General features: G+C 41.0%; 1 protein-coding gene across 1 annotated transcript; it reads right to left on the reverse strand.

The window, feature by feature from the left end:
• Positions 1 to 14,568: 14,568 nt before the first annotated feature.
• On the reverse strand, positions 14,569 to 16,967 carry LOC129742976 (uncharacterized). The gene is made up of 8 exons (XM_055734920.1): positions 16,895 to 16,967; positions 16,603 to 16,814; positions 16,388 to 16,547; positions 15,971 to 16,330; positions 15,802 to 15,913; positions 15,438 to 15,722; positions 15,172 to 15,382; positions 14,569 to 15,111 (listed from the first exon to the last, which is right to left on the reverse strand). Exons 1-8 carry the CDS (start codon positions 16,941 to 16,943, stop codon positions 14,569 to 14,571), a joined length of 1,932 nt encoding a protein of 643 aa, XP_055590895.1. The 5' UTR covers positions 16,944 to 16,967.
• Positions 16,968 to 19,560: the final 2,593 nt, after the last annotated feature.

Genomic DNA, 19,560 nt, shown 5'->3' on the forward strand with positions numbered 1-19,560 from the left:
TAAGGATCTAAAACAATCGTAGAAAGATTTCTCGTAACCAAGTACCTTTACATGCCATATTTGTTTCCATTTGTTGGCTTCGTTAGCATAAATTGAGAACTTATGCTAACACTATTGTATTGGGCTCACCTGCCTCCTCCTATGTACCTACTCACTGAAAGGAGGATGGCGTGTCAGATAATACGATTGTCCATTTCTCGGATTTTGTAAAAATAAAGTAACATGGAAGCCTCCTCTTCCCTTCCTATATTCCCAATTCTATCATCCTACTGCAAGAAAGAAATTGTTTCACATAGAAAAAGTATTTTTCGAACTAAAATACTTTTTGATGCCAAATTTGGTTTCATTTGCTCGATAAATTCTCGAGTTATGCAAAAAAAAATAAATGGAAGCTCCCCTTTCCCTCTTAATATCTTTCCACTGAAAAAAAGGGGGGCTTCAATTAGTGATAGAAACATTTCTCGAATCCAAATACCCTCATATGCCAAATATGGTTCAATTTGCTCGATCAACTCTCCAGTTATACTGAAAATTGTAAGGGAGACCTCTCCTCCCCCTTTTCATCCACCTCTTTGATGGAGTGAGGGATACCAAATATTCATAGAAGCGTTTCTCGTACGCAAATATCGATCCATGCCAAATTTGGTTCCATTTGCTGTTGTAGTTTTTGAGTTATGATGTTAAAATTGTATGAAACTACCTTCCCTTTTTCCTTTCTCCCCATCTGAAGAAGGAAGGGGTCTCAATCAATCATTAGAACATGTCACGTTCCCAAATACCCGCCCATGCCAAATTTGGTTCCATTTGCTTTATTAGTTTTCGAGTTATGTAAAAATATATGAAAGAGGCCCCCTCCCCCTTTCTAAAAAAGGAGGAGGGGTCTCAAATAATCATTGAAATATTTTTCGTATCCCAATACCTTCCCGTGCCAAATTTGGTTCCAATATCTTGATTAGTTTTCGAGTTATATGAAAAATTGTAAGGTAGCCCCCCTCCCCCCTTCCTATTACCCCACTGAGAGGAGGGAGGGGTACCTAATATTCATAGGAATATTCTTCGTACCCAAATACCACCCCATGCCAATTTTGATACCATTTGCTTGATGGGTGCTCCAGTTATGCAAAAAATTGTCTTTTGTTTGGGAGGCCCCTCCCTCCCTTATTGAGAGAGGGAGGGGTCTCAAACCATAATAGGAACCTTCCCCGGCCTCCAATACCCCCACCTGCAAGTTTCACGCAAATCGGTTCAGTAGTTTCCGAGTCTATAGGGAACAGACAGACAGACAGACAAACAGACAGAAAGAAATTCATTTTTATATATATAGATTGAAATTTTTTGCAAAGTTTGTTTTTTTTTTCTATAATTGCCAAACAGACTATTAACTTTATATAGAAAAATTGAATGTCTTCCAATTATGTTGAATATTTTTCTTATAATTAAGAATGGGCACCGAAATTCCTCTAGATCATGGGTTGCCAACATTTTCAACAGACGGGCCAAATTTCAGAAATGAGATTGGCTGGCGGGCCAAAAAAAAACAATTTGTTCTAAAATATTCGAAGAAAACGAGAGATTTTTAAAATGCTATAAAAAACATGTGCCTGGGTCACATCAAGTATAGATAAAGCTTGCCAGATTACCCAATTTCATCCGGGTTTTCCCAGAAATATTTAATACAAAATTTGGGAAAAGTCCGGTCTGGTTGGATGCCCGGATTACATTAAAAAATGCTCGGATTTTGGCCGGATTTCTCTCCTTTTTTGCCGAATCGAACAAAAAACAATTTTTATTTTATGTTGGCCAAACACAATAATTTAAAAGCATGTTTTCTCGAAATTAGTTTTTAAACACCTTTATCTCTTTGGCTTAAATTACTTCAAGGAGATTTTCAGATCTCTGTTTTGAATTTTGTTAGTGTAGATATATTTATCCAAATGATATACGCAGACCAAGAAAAATGTCAAATTCTTAAACCATGGCTTTTCCAAAAAGAGCTTCGCGGGCCACAAAAAGTTGGTCGCGTGCCACATGTGGCCCGCGGTCATGGTTTGGCCACCCATGCTCTAGATCAATTGTATTTTTACTTACTTACTTAATGATCCCGCGCCGATCCTCCGGTGCATAGGGCCGTGGTAAAAGACCTCCACTGTTGACGATCTGGAGCCAGCGTCTTCACTTGGTCCCAGTCAAGATTCTCGTCGACAGTTCGGATTTCAGCGGCTAGGCTTCGCCGCCACGAGTTTCTGGGCCTGCCTCTTCTTCGATGACCTTCTGGATTCCAATCTAGCGCCTGTCTGCAAATCTCGTTTTCATCTTTTCGCAGCGTGTGCCCAATCCATCTCCACTTACGTTCCCGAATCTCGATTTCTAGCGCCCTTTGATGACACCGGCGATGTAATTCCTCATTCGAGATCCAGTTGCCAGGCCACCAAGCGCGGATGATATTCCGCAGGCAGCGGTTTACAAATACTTGCAGTCTTCGCGTCGTCACCGCATATGTGCACCAAGTTTCGCACCCGTACAGCAATACGGATTTGACGTTTGAGTTGAAGATTCGGATTTTCGTTCGTAGAGAGATCTGGCGTGACCGCCAGATGTTTCGGAGACTCGCAAACGCAAATCGGGCCTTTCTGATCCGGGTCTCGATGTCTTTTCTGGTACCACCATCAGGCGTTATCTGGCTACCAAGATACTGGAAGCACTCCACTTTCTCAACTTGCTGCCCAGCTACCATGAAACTGGAAAGATTTCCTGTGTTGATCTCCATCGACTTGGTCTTTCCGACATTGACTTTGAGACCTGCTGCCTTGGAACTTTCGGTGAGGTCGTCGAGTTTGCTCTGCATATCTGGTTGTGTTTGGGCGAGCAAAACAATATCGTCAGCCAGGTCAAGGTCGCTCAGTTGCTCCATTGTTGAAGGATTCCACGGCAATCCTCGGTTCGGTGCACAGTCAATCGATCCAATCAGAATCTCATCCATTACGATTAGAAAAAGTAGCGGTGATAGAATACATCCTTGTCTCACTCCAGCAGTTACCGGGATTGGTTCGGACAAGACACCGTCGTGCAAGACCTTGCACGAAAATGCCTCATATTGTGCTTCGATGAGATGGACTAGTTTCTCTGGGACCCCTCGTCGCCTTAGAGCCGCCCAGATGTTTTCATGGTTAAGTCGGTCGAATGCTTTTTCGAAATCAACGAACACCAGCAGAAGAGAGTCCTGGAATTCGTTGATTTGTTCCAGTATGATTCGTAGCGTTGTGATGTGGTCCACACATGATCGTCCAGATCGGAATCCAGCTTGTTGCCGTCGGAGTGTAGCGTCGATTTTCTCCTGGATCCTGTTCAGGATCACTTTGCAGAGTACTTTGAGGGTTGTACAGATCAACGTTATGCCTCGCCAGTTACCGCACTCTGTCAGGTCTCCTTTCTTCGGGACCTTTACGAGGATACCCTGCATCCAGTCGGCCGGGAATGTTGCAGTATCCCAAATGTCAGCGAAAAGACGGTGCAACATTTGTGCTGATAGGGCAGGGTCGGCTTTCAGCATTTCAGCAGGGATGCAATCGATCCCAGGTGCTTTGTTGGATTTCATGTTTTTGATTGCCGCTTCTATTTCAGCCAGCGAGGGCGCTTCCGAGTTGACGCCATTTATGCGACTTACTGTTGGCGCTTCGAGCTGCAGATTCTGTTGGCCATCGCTATTCGTGACTCGGAAGAGTTGTTCGAAGTGCTCAGTCCATCGTTTGAGCTGATCTGTTCGATCGGTCAATAACTGACCTGCTCGGTCTTTCAGCGGCATTCTTGCATTAGTCCTTGCACCACTGAGGCGGCGAGAAATGTCATAAAGTAATCGGATATCTCCATTGGCGGCGGCTCTTTCCCCCTCTTCGGCTAGGGAGTTTGTCCAGGCTCTCTTGTCTCGTCTACAAGCTCGTTTAACTGCCTTTTCCAGCTCCGCATATCGTAAGCGGGCGGCTGCTTTGGCTGACCCGGTACATGCCTGCTCAATTCCGACTTTCGCCTTTCTCCGATCATCGACCATCCTCCAAGTTTCATCCGACATCCATTCACTCCTTCTTCCACAAACTTTACCAAGAGTACCATGGCTCGTCGTGATAAAGGCGTTCTTGATTCCACACCACTGTTCTTCGACTGTTCCGTCTGTCGGCAGCTCTGAGGCTCGGGATTCTAGCTGTTCAACGTATGCCCTTTTCACCTCTGGATTCTCCAACCGGCGGACGTTGTATCGACACCCGACTTTCTCCTCGCGCCGTTGGACACGCGCAACTCTCAGTCGTATCTCGCCAAGGACGAGGTGATGGTCAGATGCAATGTCTGCGCTTCGTTTGTTGCGGACATCAAGAAGGCTCCTTCTCCATTTTCGATTGATGCAGATGTGGTCAATTTGAATTTTCTGTTCGGCCATCTCGGGATACCCAAGTGACCTTATGTGCTGGTCGATGGGGGAAGAGCGATCCACCGATCACCATGTTGTTGTTGCCACAAAATTCTACAAACAGCTCTCCGTTTTCGCTCATCTGTCCTAGGCCATGGCGCCCCATGATCCGCTCAAGGTCCTGATTTTCGGAGCCAATCTTTGCGTTGAAGTCGCCCAAATGGATTTGAATGTCACCCTTCGGAATTCTCTCAACCACGCTGTTCAGTTGACTGTAAAACTGCTCTTTCTCCTGCAAGTCGGCAACGTCAGTTGGCGCATAACACTGGACCATTGTAAGGTTTCTAACCCGTGTTCTGAATCTGGCTACGATTATTCTTTCGTTTATCGGTTCCCATCTAATGAGGGCCGCGTAGGCCTGCGGGCTTAACAGGAAACCAACTCCTCGTTCCCGAGTAGCATGTTCTCCTCGTATGCCAGAGTAAAGCAGGACTTGCCCGGACTGTGTCTTGTGTTCTCCAGTGTTAGGCCAACGGACCTCGCTCAGTCCCAGAATTTCAAGCTTGAGGCGGCTAGCCTCTCTAGCAAGTTGTTCCAGTTTGCCTTGTTGGGCAAGGGTCAAAACATTCCAAGTTCCTATTCTAGTCCGTGTTTTCATGCTAAAAGTCGTCGCCAAAGTTCCAGGTCGGTCATTTCTTTCGGATTCCGTAACAATTTCAAATCGGGAGCAGTAGGTTGTTAGCCTAAAGTCCCTATCCCGCGATGGGGCTGCCATCTTGGACTTAGCTGGCGGGAGCCGCATTTCATAAATTCAGCCGCTTGCTGCAAGACAGACGCTGTTTGAGCCGCCCCTGACCTGGAGAACAGACGCTCGGTTGTTGTTGCACGCCTCCCCTGACCTGGGGAACAGACGCGTGCGGCCACCTTCTCAGTCTGCATGCGACCAAAGCATCCACCGGGGTTGGGTACCCGATCTCCGCTTAGGTTACTCGCACCCCAGCCGGCACCGCGGGGAGGTAGAGATAGGAGTTGTGAATAAGAGGTGATATGACCACTATGGGGTCTCGTGTTGCACATTATCCACCGTTTACCGGCCAATTGTATGAACATTTTGAACTGATGTTTTATGGTATACTAGCTGACCCGGCAAACTTTTTTTTAGTCATTGAATTTAGCAAAAATCATGTGCATATAGATAAGCAGAAACTAAATAAATAATTATCTATGTATATGATACTGAATTTGTACCGCAAAATGGGGTGAATCGATACAGTTTTTGAACTATTTTCGTAATATTTCTGTCATATTATGTTAAGTAGACCTTAACAACTCACATCATCTTGAACGTGAAGCATTGCTTTGTTTTTCGCTTCGCATATATTTTATGGCAATTTAACACATAAAGGGCAGACTTCCTCCTTTTTTGTTAATTCCAATTCCAAATTGGTAGTGTCTACCTCCAGGGGAAAAATTTAGATTTCTAGCGAAAAAGGACATCGAATATTTTCTGGGGCAAGCATGAAAATTATTTTTCTTCTGTTTTACATTATATTTTTCATTTACAGAAGATCCTAGATACTGATATGTTGGATTTTTTTTTTTTTTTGTAAATTATTTATTTGAAACGGCTCATACCTTTAGGCTTTAAGGAGCCAAACTCGTTTTGTTTGATTACAATTGTGTACTTAGATCTAGTTCACTTTTTTTTTTTTGAAGAAAAAGAAAGATAGAAAGGGAAATATGAAAATAAAGAGAATTATAGTCGAAGATCGATAGCTTTTAGGAAAAGGTATATCTCGAACATATAGTCCAAGTCCATCATACCACTGGAACGTCGGGTGGTTTTCCTCGGGCCCGAAGGGAATCTATAAAGTTCGCTCTGGCGAATAGGTGGTCCTCACACGACCAAACAATATGCTCGATGTCATGGTAACCTAGACCACATCCGCATAAATTGCTGCCAGCAATATTTAAACGATAGAGTACCGCATTCATGGAATAATGATTGGACATGAGACGGGAAAATATACGAATAAAATCCCGAGACAGGTTCAATCTATTAAACCAGGGTTTAAGGCTTACCTTTGGGATAATCGAGTGGAACCACCGACCCAACTCATCCTCGTCCCATCTACGCTGCCAGTTGACAAGAGAGTTTCTTCGAGCCAAGAAGTAAAATTCGTTGAATACGATTTCACGCTGGTAAATGTTGCCTTCCATCGCACCCACTTTTGCAAGGGAATCTGCCCTCTCATTGCCTGCTATTGAGCAATGTGAGGGGACCCAGATAAAGGTGATAGAAAAGCAACGTCTTGATAAAGTGGTCAATATATCTCGTATCATTTCGAGGAAGTACGGGGTGAATTTTCCTGGTTTTATAGAGCGGATTGCTTCAACAGAGCTGAGACTATCAGTTATAATATAGTAGTGTTCAATAGGTCGTGTGGCGATACTATTCAAAGCCCAGTGAATAGCTGCTAACTCTGCAACATATACAGAGCATGGTGACTGGAGACTGTGAGATGCGCTGGATATTTCGTTGAACACTCCAAATCCTGTTGTTTCCTCTATAAGTGATCCATCGGTAAAGTACATTTTATCAGCATCGACGTGTCTATATTTAGCTTCGAAAATTCTTGGAATCAGAAGAGGACGATGCGGATCCGGGATTCCACGAATTTCCTGCTGCATAGACAAATCAAACTGGACAGAAGAATGATCGTAGTCTGGGCTACAAACACGAGTTGGAGAATACGAAGAAGGGTTTACCTGCATTGACATGAGGATATGGTATATAGACATAAATCTGGTTTGAACATTTTGCTCAAGTAACCTTTCGAAATTTACAATCACCAATGGGTTCATGACCTCACACCTGATGAGGAACCGAAGTGATAGTAAATTGAATCGATCTTTCAAAGGGAGTATTCCTGCCAAAACTTCAAGACTCATGTTGTGTGTTGAGGGCATACAGCCCAAAGCGATACGGAGACAACGGTATTGGATACGCTCTAGTTTGATGAGGTGAGTTTTGGCAGCTGACTGGAAACAGAAGCTACCATATTCCATAACGGATAGAATAGTTGTTCGATACAATTTGATAAGATCTTCTGGATGGGCTCCCCACCAGGTGCCAGTAATTGATCGGAGAAAATTGATTCTTTGTTGGCATTTTCCTTTCAGATACTCAATGTGGGCTCTCCAGGTACACTTGGAATCAAACCAAACCCCAAGATACTTGAAACTCCTCGATTGAGTGATCGTTCTGCCTAGGAGTTGAAGCTTAGGTTGAGCAGGTCTACGTTTCTTAGAGAAAACAACCATTTCCGTTTTCTGAGGGGAAAACTCAATCCCAAGCCCCAAAGCCCAGGAAGACAATCTGTCTAAAGTATCTTGTAAAGGCCTGTGCAGATGAGACTCAGTAGATCCTGTGACAGACACTACTCCGTCATCTGCAAGTTGTCTTAGAGTGCAGCCTTCAGAGAGACAGCTGTCGATGTCACTCACATAAAAGTTGTACAAAAGTGGACTCAAACATGAACCCTGTGGGAGGCCCATGTAAGATGTTCTTCTAACTGCAAAATCTCCGTGAGCAAAGTTCAAATGTTTCTCACAAAGTAAGCTGTATAAGATGTTGTTCAATAGAGGAGGCAGACCCCGGGAGTGCAACTTGTCTGACAAAACCTCTATTGAGACTGCATCAAAAGCTCCCTTTATGTCTAGAAACACTGAAGCCATTTGCTCACGTTTTGCGTACGCCATTTGTATCTCTGAAGACAGCAAAGCAAGGCAATCGTTTGTCCCTTTGCCCCTTCGAAACCCAAATTGAGTATCTGAAAGGAGACCATTTGTTTCTACCCATTTGTCCAAACGAAACAATATCATTTTCTCCATCAATTTGCGTATACAAGACAACATCGCTATTGGACGGTAAGAGTTGGGATCAGACGCTGGTTTTCCGGGCTTTTGGATAGCAATGACTCTCACTTGTCTCCAATCTTGGGGAACAATGTTATGCTCCAAGAATTGGTTAAATAAATTTAACAAGCGAAATTTTGCAGCATCCGGAAGGTTTTTCAACAAGTTAAATTTGATTTCATCAATTCCCGGAGCTGAATTGTTGCAAGAGAGGAGGGCAAGTGAGAATTCGACCATCGAAAAGCTTGAGTCTAGACCACTATCAGACCTATCAGGAGGCACGTTCCGGATTATTTTTTGCACAGGTGTAGAATCTGGACAGACTTTCCGTGCGAATTTAAATATCCACCTATGTGAATATTCCTCACTTTCATTTGTAGATGATCGATTACGCATGCTTCGTGCCACTTTCCACAAAGTACTTAAGGATGTTTCACGCGATAACCCACTAACAAAATTCCTCCAATACGCCTTTTTCTTCCCCTTGGTTAACTTTTTAAACTGATTTTCAAGGGAAACGTAAGCTTCAAAATGGACAAGAGTTCCATGTTTTCGAAATTCTTTAAATGCTGTTGATTTGTCCTTATAAAGCTTAGAACACTGAGGGTCCCACCATGGATTAGGAGGCCTTCGATGAATAGATGATTCTGGGATGGGTTTTGTTTGAGCGTCAACTGCACTATCGTGTATCAGACAAGAAAGAAAGTGGTACTCCTCCAAAGGAGGTAAAACGTGCATAGAGTCGATGGCGGTTTTAATTGTGTCCGAGTACTTTTTCCAGTCGATGTGTCTTGTAAGGTCATATGTCATATTTATTGTGTTCGAAGAGCTGACCCCATTGGTGATAGTAATTTCGATAGGTAAGTGATCACTACCATTCGGATCATGGACTACCTTCCACTGGCAATCAAATGATAGTGAATTTGAGCAGAGTGAGAGGTCAATTGCACTTTGTCTTGCAGGAGGTTTAGGTACCCGTGTTTTTTCACCCGTGTTCAATACTGTTAAATTGAAACTGTCGCAAATGTCATAGATAAGAGTAGAACGACTATCGTCAATTTGTTCTCCCCAGACAGTTCCATGTGGATTGAAGTCACCCAGGATCAACCTTGGCTCAGGGAGCACTGAGCACAGGTCCTCTAGGTGATTTCGATCCACTGCAACTCTCTGAGGCCAGTACAAACTGACAACACATAAGTCCTTACCTCTTATTGTTGTATGACATGCAACAGCTTCAATTCCGCCTGATAAAGGAAGGTGAATTCTATAAAAAGAGTGGCACTTATTGATCCCCAAAAGCACCCCTCCATAAGAATCGTCACGATCCAGACGGATAATATTAAAATTGTGGAATGAGATGTTAGATTGAGAAGATAGCCAAGTTTCGGACAATGCAAAGATATCACAGTTTGTTTTATGAAGTAAATAATTCAATGAATCCAATTTTGGAATAAGACTACGACAATTCCACTGTAGTACAGTGATATCTCCGACCTCTCGGCGTAAATTAGCCATCGAGAGATACAAACACTGAAAGGAGGGGCCAAGTTTGCATCAATTGCTTTAAAAATGTCTTTAATACAGGAAGCATTGCAAATACAATGTCTTTCACGGGTTCTGATACATTAAAACACGAAAAAAATCCGTTCAAAATGTCAGTCAACTTAAAGAGCCCAGACTGAGTCGTTGATTCTGGCATCACGTTTGGGGTTTGGGTTTGCGAAGCTCCCGCAGCTGTTGGTTTATTCTGCAGTGGTGCATTTTCGCGGAAACCTGGAGGAACTTGTTTTTCCTTTTCAGCAGCAGTCGACTTTTTCTCGTTTCTATTTGAAGAGACAACCGTAGCTATTTTAGCTGGTATTTTCGGAGAAGGCGCCTTTGTTCGCTTCCGAGAGCCTCCTGCAACGAAGACTGGCTGAACTTCATCAGCCGTATCTGTGTCTTCATTGTCAACTGACAGCACAGAAAAAATGTTACAGGTCTGAGGTTGGACCGGTGGAGAGGCGCTCTTTAATATGGCGGCATAAGAACGCTTGGAGCGTTCTTTTAAAGAGCGCCTCTGTTTATCCCAGCTTGCCTGAAATGCCTCGCAGGAGGAGATATCATGGGGTGAGCCCCCGCAATAGACGCATTTTTGCTCAACTGCTGAGCATGCTCCTTCCCCATGATTCTCCCCACAATGCAAGCATCGCTTCTTGTTGCATCAATGCGAAGCAGTATGCCCCAACTTGATGCAATTCTTGCATTGCATTGGGCGAGGCACATAAAGGCGTACTGGAAGCCTTAAAATTCCGTCAATCAAGACGTAATGAGGGAGGGCTGTTCCTGCAAATGTAACCCGAATCGAGGCTGAAGGCGAATACTTGGTAACGCCATCAACGACGGAGGCAGTCATGAGTTGGCGACAATCCAAGATTCCGACCGAAGTCGAATCAAGGCTCTTGAACTTACCTACGCCGTGAGACTTAACGTATTCAGCCTCCAAACTCGATTCGGTGATCACACCCTCGATCTCTACGTCTCGAGATGGAATATAGAGCTGATACTCTAAATTAAAAAAATTACTGGCAAGAATTCCGTTTGCGGCCTTCCGGTCGGCCACAACAACGCGCAATTTGTTCGGACGTACTTTGGAAACACTGGTAACGGAGGGCCACCTAGCCAGATCTTTCGTGATCTGCACTAAATTTAATGGTTTTCCGTTAGTTTTGGGCCGGATGAAAACCACCCCCGGCCCAGAAGAGGATGAATTATCAGGATAAACTCGGAGTCGGGTTGTTTTTCCCGCAGCTGCAGATGGAGTAGCAATATCAACTGGCGGAGAAGGATGAGCATTCGAAGAACCAGCTACAGCTGAATCCTCCAGATGCTCCTCATCCTCATAGATGATTTGCTCACCATCCACCTCTGGCGGGTCCGACCCCCCGCCTTCGCTCATATTTCATGAAAATAAAAGCGAAGCTCAATTTGATCGAAATATATAATAGAGAAAAAATAGAATTAGAAATAGAGAAAAGTAAGAAAAGTATAACAAACTTGATTTTTGTTTTGATTGGCTCCTTCAGTGGTGATCCCAACCACGTGGTCCTTCTTCGAAGATGGCTGCCACGTCAAGTCTCGGCTCGAGCAAGAACGACCAGATTGATGATGATGATGAGTCAAACAATGGCGGCGGCCCTCGTGGTGACCAGTTGAGGGCAGTCAGCTATCCAGAAAAAAACCTTTTTCTTTGTCGACCAACACCACAATAGCACCACTTTGGCGAGCTGGGGTCTGCCTTTGGCAGAAAAACGTATAGCGCGGTACAAAACACCGTATTAAACGCCCGAACGGAACGAAACACCCGGATATATTGGACGAAATCTCGAAACGCGACTGTTCACTATGAGCGATACGAGACGAATGATATGTTGGATTTCTATTCATATGAGTTTAGGCTCTACAAAGTTAACCTTATTTAGATCCTAAACTTTGTTAAGCTTTTAAGCATCTAAGCATGAAAGGAAGAAGTGGAGATTATCAAATGTTTCCTGACTTTCGAAATGGCTTTTTACATTGATGAAATTCTCATGTTATCACAAAGTCTATATTATTCTATTCTCAAACTAACTCAATACATTTTTAACGCTTAAAAAAAACAAGTAGTAATTTATTCTATAGTTGTCTTAATAATTAGTTAAAAATAAGACATTTTCTTGGTGTTTTACATAAAATATGAACAGAAAATTTTATAATGGAATATTTTCTTGTTATTCATTTAGTTGTTTTGAAAACGTCAAACGTCAATATCGTAGAATATAATTTTTTTTGAGTAATATGACATTCTTTAATATGGCCGGAAAATTAACAAAACGAAATAACGGAGTGAATTGAGGTTAATAGAATTTTTCCCGCACGTATCCGGGTCAGGAAAATCCGAGCTATTTTATCTAAAAACTTGACGAACCAGACCGAGGCTGAAAGTCTCTATAATAAAGAAAAAAAATATCTAAAAACTTAACAATATTCGGGCATTTGATTTAAAAATTAAAAATCCTAAATCTGAGCTATGCCAAGAAAATTTGGCTAAGTTCAGGAACTAATCAATAAATATGAAAAAATGAAAAGCACTTTAATCAATTGATTTCATTGAAACACATCAGCAGATTTTGAATCGTATTTAAGTATCCAGAAACCGTTCATAATTAGTATGTTAAAACTTGCTCAAAAAAAATCATTCCAATACGCAAAATTTGAAAAAAATGTATTGACTTAACAAGTGATTTTTGTTTGATTTTGCAAATAAAGTGAATATATCCGGAAAAATCCGGGCTTCTTCTATCGAAATCCGAACAACCGGGCTGGATGACCGGACCGGGCTATTTAATTTTTTTTATCAAATATCCAAGCAAGTGCGGGTTAAACCGGATAATCTGGCAAGCTTTAGGTGAATCAGCTTTGAAAAATTTAAAGTTGCCTTGATTCTAAAGCAAAAATTACTATTTTCGGAAATATGCTCCTTGCCTATTTATTGCTTTTTTTTTACCTCATACGGAAGTTGAACAATCTCATCCAAGTATCCATTTCACTGGTGCAACGTGAAGAATACAGTGCTATGAAAATGAGCGCTAACACTTCATACACGCTCCTTTTTTAAAATCAAAATTAAGTGGTTTTGGTTCAAAACAGCACTTCAGTGGCAGTCCTCAACTTTGAGTTTAACTGGGCAATCGCAATACTAAGTTCTGATAGGCATACTCAATAATTTATCCTTTTTATTCGAGGGTTGTTTATTTTCAGGGAATTAAAGGATGGTACGTAATTTTTGTACCCGGATGTTGCTGTTCCGGTACATTGCATCGCAGTTACAGAGCGGTGGAAAGTTTTGATACTCCCGGTCAAAGAAAACTTTCGGATGCTACTTCCCACGGGAATTAAATAGCATCCGGAAGTTTCCGGACATTCCAAGCCGCTCACCATATGATGACAATGACGGACAGAATTTTACGCTGACAAGGTGGACATTCTATTATGAAGTCCCTTCATAGTCATCCGGTAATTGTTCCGGAACGACAAAATTTTGCGTCGTGTTCATTGGTTGCTGTTCCGGTTCGAAGTGAACTCACTAAGTGTTTTCAGTCCAACAAAAAGAGTGCAATTTTTAGTTCATGAAGTCGAACTCACCTTTGATCCCTCGCCGAAGGAAAAAAAAAGGGATCAATTTTGAGTTCGCAGTTCGAACTCCGTTTTGAACCATCGCAAGGAGGAAAAAGGGTACTGTACTTTAAGTTCATCGAGTCGAACTATGTTTTGAACCTCGGTTGTACCTAATTTTGAGTTAAAATAAAGGAGCGTGTATATAGATAGCATCCTCTGGAGTGCCTCAAGGTTGCCACTTGGGCCCACTTATTTTTATTTTGTTTATGAACAACTTACCTCGACTTTCTAAACGGTTCATTCGTTTTGCTCCACGCCGATAACGTGAAGTTATTTTAACCCGTAAAAAAGATGGAACATTGTAAGACACTTCGAAGAGATTTGTAATCCGGATTGAGATTTAGAGACCACATCAATAACTTGGTATCGGATGGACTTGCACTTTTCGGTGAAGTGCGGCGCTTTACTGGGGAAATGGAAGATCCATTCACCACCAAGATCCTGTATGTCAGTTTGGTAAGATCTAGATTTGATTACACGAGTATACTATGTAGGCCAATGTACTAAGTATGTCCATATAAGTCGACTAGAGATCAGAAACGCTTGTGAGATTCGCTGTCCAGAATCTAAGCTGGAGAGGAAAATTGTCAGATAACGTCAGATTACACATCTGTTTACTTTTGGATCCGGATTAAATAGAGCATCGAAAACGCATAAATGATGTGATGTTCTTTCATAAAAATTGAACGTGGTTTGACAAACTCAACTTTTCTACGCTCACGATTGACTGCTAAAGCCAGCAATGAGGTCTAAGGAAGACTTTACTACAGTCGCAACTCTTAAGTTATGAGGGAGATAAACAGTGTTTACAGTGTCATTGATTTCAATTTAAGTTTATCTATAATCAAAAATCTGTAAAATTTATTTTTTTAAGAAGACCACTGTATGTTAGATACTTTTAAGATAGGCGGGATGACGGGCTTAGCCCATAAATCCGTTTATTAATAAATGAATTCAGTAAAAAAAACAGAACAAAATACACAGCAATGAGGCCATATTGACGCTTTAAAAATAATTCAATTACTAGACTGTTACTTAATGTTAATGATAAAGACTTAAAATGCCATTTTAGAGATCCTATTGACTCGATTGTAACATCTTAAAACCGCTGGATTAACTTGCTTCCACATTAACTCAACGACAAAGATAAGGAACGCACCGAAAGTCCCAGCTCCCAATATGATCAAAGGACTAAGAATATGATTCATGGTCAGAGGAGCTAATTCATCCGAATTTGTCTGCTTAGAGGCTGCCTTCAACAGAGCTTGTTCCACTACATTGTCAGCATACTTCCGCAGAGCTTCCCTCTCCCAGTAAGTCATGAAACCGAATTGGATCGCCTCCAGGTTGAACTTGTTGAAATACTCCATCAGGGGCCAACCTCTTTGAGAATACCCAATGGTATAGGTGAAGTAGAATTCCTCCGAAAGAATTTCAAACGAATGCACGTTATCCCTACGTACGAACGACCCGAAAGCATAGTTGCCTCCATTCAAAAGCTCAACTCCAACACCGAATTGTCCGGTTAGCGTCTGCTGATAGAGCCATTCTTCATCCGGGCTCAAATCGAACTTGTTAATCACTCCCTTGATGTCCGACTAAAAAATTTAAACTATTAGATTGACTTCATATACCTTAAGAAAGACTGTAAACATTACCGAATTCGCTCCGAAGAGAGACAAAATCCAAGCGATTGCTGGGGCTCCCCATCTGTACGGAGATGATACAAACTCGTGGATGGTTTCGATGGACTTCTCAAAGCGAGGTACCGTTAGAACGCAAGCCAGAGCACCCGCGTAGCTGTTGCTGAGAACAACTCCGGAAAGCAATATGAACGCTATCAAAATTCGGTAGGAAGAAGAAACGGAGCTGAAAGAATTTATATGTTTTAGTAAGATATTTCAGATGTCCAGAGAAAGTATACTTCGGGAAAATTCCTTGATCCAAATAGATGGAAATCATGTCGAAGATTGACTTCTCAATAGGTGGCTCCGGTGCATCGCGATCGCTGCTATGCTTCCGATTGAGGGTTGTGATTATGTGGTGAACCGCTGTCATTATTACCAACATAATGGCAATCGCCACCCAGAGGGCTTTACTGAATGGGTAAATCACTGTCAAAAATGTTGGAAGAAGCTTTGCTGCCGGCACTAAAGTTGTTATCGTAGACTTGACCGTATACTGGCTTCCGTCGAGAATATCCAAGAACCTTTGATGGACAAAGAGCAATTTGTTAAACTGTTGTTTACCTTAATGTACTGATAGTACCTATGAATATAATACGTTACCAGTTATAATAGAGGCAGCAAAGTCCAAATTCGGTTCGATTGGTGTAAATCGAATAAATAGCACCATAACCCGATCCATTTTCATAGATGTCTCCCCAATCACTAGGACCAACTGCAATAAGGAAGCTGTTAGTTCGAAAGAATCAACTTTTGAAAAACTTCTTCTCACAAGGTGTCACCTGAAGGCTACAATTTCTCATTCGACAAAATTCAACTGCCAGTGTTCCTTCTAAGCCTTCCAGATAAAGTTCATTTTTCAAGGTTGAATTTACCATATCCGCATTTCCATTATGAGCACCGACATTCGACATCACACAGTAAGGCAGATATTCTGTAGATGCGAATTGAAGCGTTCGACCTTCGAGATTGAATAGTTTATCATAGAATATTGGTATCAGGGATGTGAACTCATTCCGGGTTACATTGAATACGTTGCCCAAATAAATTTCCCCAGGAATTCGACTGTAGTCGTGGGTGAAAAAGTTGAAGTTGCCATCGGATGGGACCATAAACCAAAGGTTGGGAAAAACTAAAATAGAGATTATGTTAAATTATGTTCTAATAAGAAGTTTGAACATATGTTTACATTTTAAAACCTCTTCCTTTTGTACGTCCGTCAAGGGAAATGATCCATATTCATCGAACACTAGTATATTTTTATCCCGTATTCGCTGCTTTGATTTATTTTTCAGAATCATCTTCAAATCGAAGAAATGTGCAATGTTTCTAGTCGCTACAATATAAGACTGCAAAACACATCTTTTTAGTTTGATATAAAGGTTTCCATAAAAGTTGACTTACTTGACATCCATTTTCAATAGCGTTTTCCAGATTAATGAAACTGTCTTCCGAAATCCATATAACGGAATTGTAACCATTTTCCAGAGATTGAAAGGCCCATTCAACAGACTCAAGGAACTCACAATAACGGTCACACTTCCTTGCAGCATCCCTCAAATTGCGATCATAATAAATAACAGTGCAGTAATTTTCCTTTACGAAGTGGGAATTAACTACAGTTTTGAGAAGAAAAAAAATACCATTAAAAAAGAATCCACAAAAAAAAAATACAAGTTTAATAAATGGTTATCACCAATCAGTTGCAAAATCGTTTGCAAAGTCGAAGGCGGAAGCTCGAACATAATTTCAGTTCTTTTCACACAACATTCGGTTAAACAGTGCTACATTTCGGCCACGTGCAACCATATTTTTATAGTAGCTCTTCACCTTTTCACGATTAACCGTTTAGCAGTAATTTGTTGGGTACTTCTGTCCAGAATGCCCCTGTGGGGTAAAACGCCAACGACTATATTTCGTTAAACTTTGAAGATTTTTTTTATTTTAAAAACACAAATGTGTTCTAAAAATCAATACTCTGTTATTATAAAAATAATTACCAGATAGGTATTCAATTAAACGCGAATTACAATCAATTTCATTTTTATGATGGCTGTTCATCTCTTAATATGTAAGAAGTAAGCAAAAGAAAAAGGCTTTTACACCAAGGCGATTGATTTAAACATTCTCACCATTGGTTTTATTGGTTGTTGAGGAAATTGTAGGGATGAGATGAAGGATATGCAGGAAATAAATCAAATTTTAGACAAACAAAAAATAATAAAACAAAACAATAGTTGTATTCAGCAACACTGAAGATAAATAAAATAAAATACATTTCTATAGCAACGTTTGCTTTTCAGGCAACACAATCGTAAAATCACGACAATGGCGTGGTTGGTAGAATAAGGAGAGAGAGCGCAGATTTTCAAGGCTGCTGCTACGAAAAATTTGTTTCTGATTATGCCTCCGGTAGAAAGACGGATAGGCACAGGATGCACAGATTTTCAAGCCAGCTGCTACGAAAAATTAATTTCTGATTCAACCTCCGCGCCCCGGTAGAAAGACGGATTGGTACAGGAAGCACAGATTTTTAAGACTGCTGCTTAGATCAAAATTGGTTCTGATTTGGCCACTGAAAAAGACGAAATTGGCTTAGGAAGTGCAGATTTTTAAGCCTGCTGCTGCTGATTGTGTGTGTTGATTTGGCCTTCTGGAAGAAAAAGGCGGTATGGCTTTTGAAGCACAGATTTTTGAGACAGCGGCTGCTGATTGTTAGTTATCATTTTTCTTTCCGGTTGAAAAAGACAAAATGGCTTTGGAAGGGCAGCATTTCAGGCAGATTCTGCTGATTGTTTACATTGGTTTGGCTTTCCAGTGGAAAAAGACGGAATTGGCTTAGGAAGTGCTAACTTTTAAGCTTGCTGTTTCTGATGGTTTGCTATGATTTTGCTTTCCGGTGGAAAAAGACTGTATGACTTTGGAAGCGCAGGTTTTTGAGACTTTTGCTGCTGATTGTTTGTTTTGGCTTGATTACGTGGTGGAAAAAGGCAGCTCTAGCAGCTTCTGCGGATTTTTTGTAATGACTAGGCCTTCCGGTGGAAAAATCCGGAATTGGCTTAGAAAGAGCAGATTTTTAAGGCTGCTAGGTAGCTGATAGGTGGTGTGTTAGTGATTTGAGAGTTTTTCGATGTACAAGTATAACTCGGCTAAATAATCATTGATTCTGGATGTGAAAAGTGATGATGCGAATGTTCAATTCTTTCAAAGAATCATTAATACTGGACATTTAAGACTTTAAAATATTTCAGATAAAATTCCGATGAAAGACTCGAATAATTTTGGAATGCTGATGAAAGATTCGGATTATCTTTGAAATTTCGATGAAAGACTCGGAAATTCTGGGAATGCCGATGAAAGACTCGGATTACCTTAGAAATTCCGATGAAAAACTCGGATAATTTGGGAATGCCGATGAAAGACTCGGATTATCTTGAAATTCCGATGAAAGACTCGGATAATCTTGGAATGCCGATGAAAGACTTGGCTTATCTTTGAAATTCCGATGAAAGACTCGGATAATTTGGGAATGCCGATGAAAGACTCGGATTATCTTTGAAATTCTAATATGAGACTCGGATGATTTTGGAATGCCGATGAGAGACTCGAACTATCTTTGATATTCCGATGAAAGACTCGGATCAGTTTTTTTTTATTCTGATGAAAGACTTCGATAATTTCGGAATCCCGATTAAAGGCTCCAATCATTTTCGATGGAAGATTCTGATCATTATTGGAAATTCCGATGAAAGACTAGGAAAATCCGATAGAGGACTTGGTTCACTTGATCATTGGTTAACGTTCCGATGGAATTCTTGGATATTTTCTTATATTGTGCCCACTAATCTAAGACTAAGAATAATTATTAGTGGATGTGATCAAATTTATTGAGAGAATGACAAGTTCTGAAATGGTGATAAAGATCTGGATTTGAACTATTAGAATTTCAGATAGGCGAACTCTGATATTCTAATGTTGTTCCTGTACTAATTGGAAGATTGAATGAAAGAATCATACCTCTTTGGAGTTATTATCCGATTGCAGAATTGGATTGAAACAAAATTTGGAATTGAGAGGATGAGAAAGAGAAAAGAAAGTTGTCAAAAATATGGTAGAAACAACGAGTAAAAAAAGTAGCAAAATATAAGAGCGTAATAAGAGAGAAAAAAAAAGAAAACATGGAAAAGATTAACGTAAAGAAAAGAGAGTAGAACAAAAAATATTGAATGGATAGGTCTGGTAACAGCTAGAATGAAACATAATAGAAAAATATAAAGTTAACTGGAATAATATGATGAAAAAGAGGATACGATAGGAAAAAAGATCTACTAATGACTAGAAGCAAAAAAAAAAACAATATGA

The sequence above is a fragment of the Uranotaenia lowii genome, chromosome 2, assembly GCF_029784155.1.
Source record: "Uranotaenia lowii strain MFRU-FL chromosome 2, ASM2978415v1, whole genome shotgun sequence".
Lineage (NCBI taxonomy): Eukaryota > Metazoa > Arthropoda > Insecta > Diptera > Culicidae > Uranotaenia > Uranotaenia lowii.

Coding starts and splice junctions, on each gene's coding strand:
- LOC129742976 (XM_055734920.1), bottom strand. CDS start 16,943: ATGTTCGAGCTTCCGCCTTCGACTTTGCAAACGATTTTGCAACTGATT. Junction 16,331..16,387: donor AAAGGAAGAGGTTTTAAAAT/GTAAACATATGT, acceptor TCTCTATTTTAG/TTTTTCCCAACCTTTGGTTT. Junction 15,383..15,437: donor GATCAAGGAATTTTCCCGAA/GTATACTTTCTC, acceptor AAATTCTTTCAG/CTCCGTTTCTTCTTCCTACC.